The sequence below is a fragment of the Takifugu rubripes genome, chromosome 9 (assembly GCF_901000725.2).
Source record: "Takifugu rubripes chromosome 9, fTakRub1.2, whole genome shotgun sequence".
Lineage (NCBI taxonomy): Eukaryota > Metazoa > Chordata > Actinopteri > Tetraodontiformes > Tetraodontidae > Takifugu > Takifugu rubripes.
Genome location: NC_042293.1, coordinates 4465736 through 4476376, shown reverse-complemented (window position 1 = coordinate 4476376; position 10641 = coordinate 4465736). Strand labels below are relative to the sequence as shown.

The window sequence follows — 10641 nt, the reverse complement described above, 5'->3', positions numbered from 1 at the left end:
TGGCTTTCTGGCTCTAAAAGAAAGAACTGCGTATGAAATATGAACACATGCAGCTTCAACTGCTGGGTGTTTGGTCTTGATTAGAGATCACTGATCTGCCGCCTGTGACCGAGATCATGAAACCGGTCTCCTTAACAGCAATTAAAGATAGAATTTTGCCAGAACCGTGGACGAAACGTTGCAGTATTTCCATGCTTAAATAAATATGCAAACATTTGATGATTAATGATGCTGGAACACGCTGATGAACACAGAAAATCAGAATATTTTAGTGTTTCGAACCCGGATCTACACGTGAAAAGTGCGCTCGACGGGAACGTCTGTGAGCTTGTGCGATTGTACATCCGCGTTCCTGTTGCCATGGTAGTCGAAGCCCCTCCCTCCATTTTAGCGCCATCATGCTCGGTCACTCAGAAACGGATCTGACGGAAAGCGACTCAGCCGAGTCATCTAACCTGAATTTCACTTTTCATTTACAGGTAATTAACCTATTTTTTCTTGCAACGCCGCTTTATCTGCTCAGGATTAACATCGCGGGAGTTTGCATGCTGTCTTAATTAACTCGACAGTCCGGTTTGACTTTGCAAATGTGCTCTTGACTTGACTGGGTGAGGGGAAAAAAAGTTGATTTGGTCTGCCCGGCGTATGTGAGGCAATGGTGTGGCAGGAAATTTCACGAGTTAAAAGTTTGTAAAAGGAAGTAGAAACTTTTTCTGTCTTTCACGTGTGTTGTGGAAATAATGATAGAAGAAGAAAGGAAGTCCCTTCAGGAAGTGGAGCGACTTTTAAGTTGCGTCTTGTATTAACTTCAAAAATACTTTAAATTACACCTCAGATGGCTCCTGTTATTCAAACAAGTCATTCCTTTAGGTCCATTTACAACTGAAGTTTAACTCTTTCCCATCTAGTTGGAAAACCGTGACAGGTGAATATGGCCTCAAGCGAAAATGTCAGTCTTTTATGTTCTCAGATTAAGTTTCTCTTTTTAAAATCTTCATATGTTGTGTTCTGCAGAATTAAATACGTAATATATACTGTACAGTGTATATATATATATATATATATATATATATATATATATATATATATATATATATATATATATATATATATATGTATGTGTGTGTGCAAGATGTGTGTTTTGTGTAGTATTTACAGAGATGGAAAAACTTATCAAAAAACATTTCCTTGATTTTACAAGTATTTGTCTTAGTGGTAGAACAGTAAGATGTCTATGTCTTATTTATTTTTAAGGTTTGTGCAAGTGAGTCGTTGGTCACCACAACCCACAGATTGTTGTGGCTTTAAATGTCAAACTCTTCCTCCTATAGATGTGCAGGTTAAGAAAAAGTCACCGTCAAATAATCTATACACCTTTCATATCTTAATATAATGGACTCATATTACAAAATATTGTTGAATCAGCAGGTCACCTAAGTTCCCCCATAAATTTCCTCTCATGCCTTAGTTCACGTGTCAGTCCACACTTTCCTGGTGAGGTTAGTCACGCTTAGTGTTGCACAGTGGGCAAGAATTTTGCCACATTGTAGATATATTGAGAGGAATTAATCTTTTTATTTTTATTTTGGAGGATTAAAAGCTTGGGCCTCCTGTGTGTTTGTGTGTTACAGCATGTCCCTGATCTTGTCCCTGTCCAATATCTTTCTACCTGTCTTTTTCCAGTCCCACATATCAGCATTTGCATGGATCAACACACACGTAGTCTGCTGCATATGTGCACTCTTCCAAACCAGCGAAACATTAATACGTAGTCTGAGTGACTAATATGTCAATATTTCTATGCAAACAAGGCTCTTGTCAGTGTACTAGAACTTTATTTTCAGTCTTTTATTTTCAGTTACTTGTCAGTCCACGTTAGCTTCAGATGGGTCATTGTCCCAGACGTAAAGGTCAATAACAGCAGTTTGCAAAATTAGACTGCTCACATCCTTTTTACTCTAAATATTTAATGACTTGTATAACTTAGGGTTGTACAATAATATCAGCGTTATAAAACACCAGTCTTACCTTGCAGTGGCTCATATGCTTCACAAACAGAAAAAAAGAAAACAACTCTTTTTCTGGGGCTGGATTTTATTAAAAACCCTCTTCTGCTGTCCCTCTCCTTGTTTCATCGACTTATTACATAGGTAGTTGCTAAGAGATGGGAGTTAGTGACAGTGCTCAGAGGCTCTGATGTCGAGCAGCCTGGGGTTCTCCAGGATCTGTAAGCGCCGCAGCTCAACTGTACCCGACTCATATGAAGGACGGAGGGAAACATCCTCAAAGCGACACACTCACCGAAGCCATGGCGGCTTCAGCGCTTTCCCGCGCCGCCGCTAACGACGCGAGCAGCTCATCGGTGCGAACTTCGCGGCAGAGAAGAGGCAACAGCGAGGCGTCGGATACCTCTGAGACCAAAGATGTGGGGCGCAACACTGTCCAGGAGAAAACTCTGGAGTTCTTTCAGATGTGTGACATGGAGAACAAGGGCTTCATCACCCGTCGTGACATGCAGGTAAGATTTTAAAGTAGCCAGTATACTTTAGTGTATGCGGTCACAGAGACAAAGTGATTGGTTTGCTGTCAGCTGGTCATTTAACATGTGAAATATATAGTTAACTAACTTCAAAATCAGAGGGTGGTTAATTGATGCAACATTTATTTGGTATTTATATCTATATTTATCTGGTATTTTCATAATGGCCGGGAAAAGTGTGTGTGTTTATTAATGAGGCTGAAAGCCCACTTTATTTGAAGAAGCCGTGATACAAAGAGCCACGTGGACGCTTTGTGCCGAAACTCCTCCGCTCACATTAATGTGCAGATATACTCATATACTCATCACTGCCACATCTCATCCTTTGATGAAACCCTCGCTGAGGACCCTAAACACAAAGTGGGCTCGCTTTGAAGCTGTGTTTATGCTAATGAGTCGGAAAGTAGATGGTCAGCAGCACGGCAGTTCTCTTCTCGCTTCACTGAGGTGTCGATGCCCATCATGCAAGGTTCCATATCACAGTGAACCAAGCGCGCCTTCGTTTGCACTCTTCTCGATTTTCGCAGCGCAAGGATCCGTTTGTCACCAGCAGGCTGTGGCTGTAATCCTTTACTGTTTGCTGACATAAGGGATGTGGTCTGCCTGCCCTGATAACACCATGTACAAAAACAGCTGATAATCTTCCACAGATCCTTTGCTTCGCCCCTTTCCTGCCCTGGATTGTACAAGTGACCTCGGTCAACATATGTAGAACTGTAAATACACATAAAATCAAGCTGTTTACAGAGGTGTGGCTGAATTTCTTTACTTGTTTTAGGAGGTTCCCACTTGCATCAGATTATTTTGGTTTGCTTAAAAACTGTCGGTTGGTGCATGTGTGTCGCTGAATCTAAGCCTCATCTGAAGTCTTTTAATACCCTCGTTTGTAATTAATGCTGACGTGTTCAACTACAGTCGGGAGGTTGAGGGAACATGAACCATGATAACCACCACTTAGATGACAGTCCAGAGAGGCAGTTGTTATGGCTACGTTGTCATTAGCTTCCTTCAGGCTTTGTTTTTGACAGATGCAGCTGTCTTCTGCATCTTTAACAGAGGCTAAACGGGGGGCTTCCTCTTAGCGCAGAGGAGCTGGAGAACGTGTTCGATACGCTCGACTCCGACAGCAACGGATTCCTCACCCTCCAGGAGTTCTCCTCTGGCTTTAGTATGTTATCCTGTTGTTTCTATTTCCAATAGAGCTTTCATCAACTTTAAGCGCGAGCTGCTGATTTGTTTCAGGTGCCTTTTTATTCGGCCAGGAGGTTTCTGGAGAGGAAGGGAGCCAAATGGGAGAGAAGCCACAATGCAAAAGCCCAGGAGAAGTCCTGTACCAGACTCAGTGGGAGGACGGTTTGAGACAAAGAGAAGAGGATGAAGAGGAAAAACACTTTTCCTTGCTCATGGAGAGCCTCGGCGCCAACAGCGTATTTGAAGAGTGAGCAGTTTGTGTGTGAGCCTAAAGATTCTGCAGTTTGGTCCAACTTGTATCCACTGTAGGCACGCTCAGTCAAACTTCTGGCCTGAGACTATTATCAGCTGTGTAAACTGATCGGGTAGAAGTCTGTGTAGATTTTCAATCATCCAGGTCATAGTTATCCACGCTAGTTTTCTGTGTCAACTGGACTGTTTTTTTTCTCTTTTGAAGATCAGGTAGAAGTTTCTACTTGTTGCAATGCAAAGCTCTTTCTGTCCTCGGCTATCTGTTATTATCCATAGCAGTGTCTGTGTTTTTTTTGCATCATAGCATTTCTAGAACTGTCACACACTGGTCTGAAACCCTGTTACACCTTGCTCTGTCCTGCTATTGCTGTTTTGTTAAGATGAGGACTGTTTACACATTGCTTTACCGGACGGAATGAGATCTATTGGCAGGATCTTGATGAAATGTGTGACTCACCTTTAACAAACATCAGGTGCATAATTAAAGTATCCTGTGAAAGAGAAGCAGATCCCAAACTTTCATACCCCATTTTCTTCCAACTCCCTGTTTGCCTTCAGTCTGTTTTAGCAGCACTGACAAAGCTCATAGTTTCTGCTGCAGTGAAGAGATTTTTAAAGGCAAATTAACATTATGGGAATCAGCTAAACCTCTTATCATGTGGGCAACTGAGGTGTGGTTTTGGGTCACTTTATAGGCAGGGGTGTCCTTCATCATGACAGAAGTAAGCATGTGATTAAAACATGATTTTGCCTCATCAGCCCCGCGGAGGTGCGCAGCCTGTGGGCACAGCTGCGGCGCGATGAGCCGCATCTCTTGGCAAATTTTGAAGACTTCCTGTCCAGGGTCACATCACAGATAATAGAAGCAAACCAGGAGAAGAAGGAGATGGAGAGTGCTCTAAAGAGGTCCGTAGGTTTTTATACCAATATCAAAGTGTGCAGTCATATCTATATAATGCATTTATTGGTTTAAATTTAAATTTTTAAAGGTTTAAACATTAATTAAACTTTCTTTCCTTTGCAGAAAAGCAGCAACACACGACAACGAGATTCAGCATCTTTACGAGGAAATGGAACAGCAAATAAAAAACGAGAAAGACCGGATTGTGCTGCAGGTAAAACCTTGTCACCCCTTTCACGTTATTGTCTTTCATATTAATTGCCACAAGTGTTTTACTTCCTGGATGTTTGAATCATCATCAATGCCTGTTTTATCCCTGCTCTGAAGGACCATGAGAGGTTTCTCTCTCGCTGTCAGGAGATGGAGCTGCAGCTGTCGGGTAAAGAGAGGGAGATGGAGCAGCTCTTTCAGAAACAGAGAAGGGTGAGCAGTTTAGAAACACAAAAAATCTCTATATCAAAGCTTCCTAGCATTTTTATTACGACATTTTAGTATGAATTAGAGCCCCACAATAGGACTGCCTAAGGGTTTAGGAACTACTGATAGCCAAAACATTGATGCAATTGGCAGACTGGTGTCGAAATTGTTCTAAATTGGTGCATGTTCAGTAAAATGGAATGATGCAAATGTACTTTAAGTTGTCAAGATGAGAGGAGGTTCTTCATTCAGTCCAAGTTTTTCTCTAATGAGTCTCTAGTTGGAGCAGCAGTACCAGGACCTCCACAGTGAACAACATGTCACCAAGGTAGCAAATGTGAAACTGAAGCAGACCAACGACGAGTTAGCGCGGGAACTGGACCATACCAGTCATGAGTTGGTGCTGGCCCAGGAGCAGCTGTGCCTTCTGCAGGAGCAGGCCACACGACTTCATGAGGAGAAGGAGATGTGAGTCACACTGGTGCAGATATCGTTGGATAGACAGAGTCATAGTTTTCACAAACTGTCTGTTGTTGTTTTCCCACTCAGGGAAATATACAGACTCACTGAGGGGCTGCAGAGAGAGCGGGCAAGTCTCCTCAAACAGCTGGACCTTTTGAGGTACGGACTTAGAGGTACAGCTGCACACACCTGCACTTGTTCTTGACCACAAGAACTGGAGCTGTAAAGTAAATTGATTTTATAGATTTTAGGGATTTCAGTGATTAAAAGTAGTTTGTAGTTACATATCCACTACAAATGTTACTTTCAGCCACGTTGATCTGCAGAGTAGTGGAAAGTCAGCCAGATGTGCTGTTCTGGGTTCAGATGCTGCTGGATAGTGATAATGGGCAGGTTTTGAGGGTTTGGGTCCCTTATCATCAGTGATGGGATGTGATAACAACATTACAGCTGCAGTGAGATTTTCAAAAATGTATCATCAGCTGTATTATATTGGAAACTGTGCAGGTAAAATGCTTGATAAAATCACAGTATGTTTCATTTCCTTTGTTTAGGGAGATGAACAAAAATTTACGTGATGAGAGCGACATGTGTTTTCAGGTACAAATGCATTAAAGTGCTGAGTTGAGCCTAGAATCACCTGCTTAGAATAAAGCCTGCATCTCGTTTTGGATTCTGCTACAGACACCAAAGAAAACACCTGTTTTAAGGCAGAATCCTTCAACCAGTACTCCAAAGCACCCAAACCCAGATGTCCTAACAAGGTGAACAACCAGAGATTTTCTGCAATACTTTGACAAATTTGTCACTATGTTTTGGGTTTGAATGTTACTTCCTATTGGCAGTGATGAAGAGGAGCAGACCACCAGCTCTGCAAGGCAAAACCTGACTAAGAGGCTGTCCCAGACCACCTGCATTCCCCAGAAAAGAGGGCATCTCCAGAGGATCATCTCCATAGAGGAGGACCACCTCCCGCACTTGCTCCAGCGTGACCAACTGGCTCGATCGCCCCTTCCGGAGTGTAGTGAAACAGAAGAAACCTCGGACAACGAGGAGATGAGAAATGACCCATTGATGAGAAATGAAACGCCAACATCCCTGAGAGGTCGGCCTGTTGGCAAGGAGACCAGCATTAATGTAAGCAAGCGCACACAGAAGACTGACTGACTTGCAAGAAATCTTTGCACAGGACTGTGCTGATGATGCTTAGGAAAAGAGGATTTTAATACGCTTTTATTCTATCGATGTCCAACCTTCCTTCAATCCCATCATCTTCCTCAGGATGAAAGTGCTCCCTCGCTTCCTGACCGCCTCTTCAAGGTCGTCATGGTGGGAAACTCCAGCGTAGGAAAGACCTCCCTCCTTCGGCGATTCTGTGATGACTCCTTCCACCCTGGCACTTCTGCCACTGTTGGTACGTGCGACAGCACCTATTCTGAATATTTAACCTACTTCAGTGGTGTGTGTTTGACTCGGCCTCTCCACCTGTCATGACATCCAAACCTTCCATGCATCGGAATAGCTAATGAGAGAAATTAACTGACAGTTATGAATCCATGACCTCTGCAGCAATTTAACTGGGCCTGTTTATGCTTCTGGGGGCTTTCTTTGAGTTTCATAGTTCACAGTTTAGCCTGCAGTGATAATATGTATGAAAATAAAAATGCCCTAAAAGTACTTGAGTGAAAAAGTAGTATCCTTCCAAGTAGCTAATAAAAGAGATGAGGCTCTGGTTTGAATCAAGGTCAGTTGGAGAAATCCATGTCATTTTTTCTTAACAAAGGCATCAAGTCAAGTAAAGGTTGTCATAGTAACTTAAAGACTTATTTTATTACATGGACAATGTTAAAGTGAGCCTTTCATTTTCTGCTTTTTGTAAATAAGTAAATAAGTAAAAGCTTATCAATGTGTACAGTTTACACATTACATATGTATTTTACATATTGTATTTGTTGTGTATCATTAGAAGCATAAAAATACATAACATTTGTTCTTGGGTGCACGTGCAGGTATTGATTACAGTGTAAAGACAATAACTGTGGACAGCAGCCAGGTGGCGCTGCAGATGTGGGATACAGCTGGACAGGAGAGGTGAGGAGAAGATTGATTTTGTTTATTCTGATTAGAGTTTAGAGACGTTAAAGGCTCTGCAAACATTTTATTGACTTCCTGCTGCAGGTATCGAAGCATCACCAAGCAGTTTTTTCGCAAGGCCGACGGCGTGGTTGTGATGTACGACATCACAGCTGAGCAGAGCTTCACCGCCATCAGGCAGTGGCTCACCAGCATTAAGGTGAGGCAGGCAGAAGCCCTGCTGTTCTGATGCTGCATCCATTCCAACATTAGATGATTAAATATATAAAAATATGCTTTTCTGCCATTTTTGCCTCTTACCATTTGACAAAGTGAGTGATTCTGGTGGAATCATGTCGATGGTTTTAGTGTGACTATAGACTTTATGACCGAGCAGCTAAAATTTAGAGGCTCAAGATTTTTGGGCCAGGTGTTGATAATAAAGGTGTTAGCCTAGCTACATTAACTGGCTAATCTGCAGGTAATGTAGTACACACTCCTTAAACCTTTTGGTCAGATTGCGGATTGTGTTGAGTACAAATAGCGCTACAGGTAAATGAAAAATCTTTCTATATATAGATAGAGATTTTTTTTTTTTTTCTTCTCTAGGAAAGCGCAGGAGAGGATATTCCCATCATGCTCCTGGGAAACAAAACAGACAAACAGATGGAGAGACAAGTTCAGCATGAAGCAGGTCAAAGACTTGCCAAGGTCTGTGGAAATGTGTATTTCCAGTGTGTGTTAAAAATATAAAAAAGATGTCATAAGTTTTGGTTTTCCTTGTTTTAGGAGAGCCAGCTGGCTTTCTTTGAATGTAGCGCAAGCTCAGGATGCAACGTAATGGAGTCCATGGTGCATTTAGCCAGGTGAGCAAAGAAATGGGACCGTAACAATGTCTCAACTTAGAAGTTGACATATTTTATGACGGAGGATGATTGCACGATTACCCAGCCAACTTTATCAAGTTGCTGCTTCGGAAGACTTGGTATGGTTTGTTCTCCAAAATCAGACACTCTGAAAATTTGGTTTGGTTTTTCTATTTGAAAACCACAACAGGAAAACGGAACAAAAATTGAGTGGAAAAGAGTTTGAACGTTAGTTTTTCCTGGGAACTGCTTTGGTTTCCACCATTCTGAACTGGAGGGAAGTCATCAATTTCAGGTATAGGGTTCCAGTAATATGGCGGCAAGTGACCCCCTACTATGATTTAGTCAGAGAACATTTTGAAAGCAGTGAACCACATGCTGAAATCAGCATCGGTCTGCAACGTTTCAGTGCTCCAAAGTGCTCCGGTATGACGTTGGACGGTTCTGACCAGCACATAACTTTATTACCATACCAGGAACTGCTTGATACTGAAAGCTTCCCTGTAGTTCTTTGGACGTTAGACATCGACACAATTCCAGGTGTAAGAGAAAACTTAGCTTTAAACAGACTCCCACCCCCCCTCAATTTATATTTTCCAAAGGGAAAAATGTTGTATTTTGGTTTCTCTGTTAGTCTCTTTTTTCATTTTTATGTTATTTTAAAACAAATAACAAACCACTGTTTCAATTTTCTGATTTTGTTTTCAAACAGAATAATGAAAGAATGAACAGCACATTTCTTCAAATTTACTGTTAATAAAGCGTTAATGCCATTTTACAGAGACAATGTCATTCCCAATGCACTGCTGGCTCTTTCGTTCATATCTATTATGAAAATGCTCCAGGACCACATTTAAATTACTCTAAAATTATCTGCAATCCTGTAGAACTCCAGGAGATGGCAATAAAGTGCGGTTCCTCATCTGATGGAGTTCATCTGTCTCATTTTATCTGCCAGGATCCTGAAAGAACAGGAGGACAGGGTGAAGGAGAAGACAATCCAGCTGGTGGGCAGCCCCTCAGAGAAGAAGAAATCCTGCTGCTAAGCATGCGTCGTAGCACCCCCCCACACACACGCACGCACACACACACAAACACACACACACACACAGAGTTTCATCACACGTGTCACCACAGAAACACTAACTGCACCCACTGCTATTCTCAAACAGCAGCTGTTTTTTTTTTTGGGGACCAAATAAAATGTAAATACTGTAATAATAAATCTTATATGATAAGTTCCTTTTAACCTGAATATAAATTGTTATTTTTAACCTTAATTAGTATTTATTTAACTACCCTAAACTATTATTCTGCTTCATCTGGTAATTTGGATTAATTTATTTCCACACTGTTTGTGCTTACACGCACGGTAGTATTCTGTATAGACCATGAATAAGCTTGTCTTGGACCTTAGGACATCGCCATTGATACGTCTTTTTTCTAATTGTCTAACTTATTCACACTGGGGTAAATCTTATCTGAACTAAGATGAGGAGTGCATTGCTCTTAAAGCCCTGAACTTTCATTTCTCCTCCTGCAGCAGGTGCATGGCTTTAATGTGTGTTTGATGCAAAAGGAAGAGAAACTATTTTCCTTGGACTGCTCTGGAACTGTTAAAATATTCTCCGCTCAAATATTCACAGGCAAAGCAGAATATTTCACTAGCTGCTGTGCATTTTAGCACATTATTTGGATTATTGCTTTCATCAGAATACAACCCATATCAGAATATTACTTGTCCATAGTTTCTGCATCGCGCAACAACACCAACCAGGGGAAACTGCTTGTGTGTCAAACGTTTTCTATCAGTGCAGCTAATTTAAAGTGTGAGATGACACACTTGTTACAGAGTTGATTGAACCATCTTATGGTCTACACTGTAACCAATAGTGTTTCACTACTGCCAGTATGTCACGTGTCATTGTGTAGTTACACAC

General features: G+C 41.6%; 1 protein-coding gene across 3 annotated transcripts; it reads left to right on the top strand.

Moving 5' to 3' along the window:
• The first annotated feature begins 373 nt into the window (after positions 1 to 373).
• Positions 374 to 10423, top strand: cracr2aa (calcium release activated channel regulator 2Aa). Of its 3 annotated transcripts, none has more exons than XM_003967198.3 (18): positions 374 to 479; positions 2151 to 2518; positions 3596 to 3707; positions 3782 to 3977; positions 4742 to 4888; positions 5007 to 5097; positions 5211 to 5306; positions 5581 to 5768; positions 5850 to 5921; positions 6317 to 6362; positions 6447 to 6526; positions 6608 to 6899; positions 7044 to 7176; positions 7772 to 7853; positions 7941 to 8055; positions 8445 to 8546; positions 8625 to 8701; positions 9660 to 10423. In XM_003967198.3, exons 2-18 carry the CDS (start codon positions 2261 to 2263, stop codon positions 9745 to 9747), a joined length of 2175 nt encoding a protein of 724 aa, XP_003967247.2. In that variant the 5' UTR covers positions 374 to 479; positions 2151 to 2260; the 3' UTR covers positions 9748 to 10423. The 3 variants fall into 3 exon arrangements, with proteins under 3 accessions (XP_003967247.2, XP_029697877.1, XP_029697876.1); XM_029842017.1 differs by having other exon boundaries at positions 3568 to 3707; XM_029842016.1 differs by lacking the exon at positions 374 to 479 and adding an exon at positions 735 to 925.
• Positions 10424 to 10641: the final 218 nt, after the last annotated feature.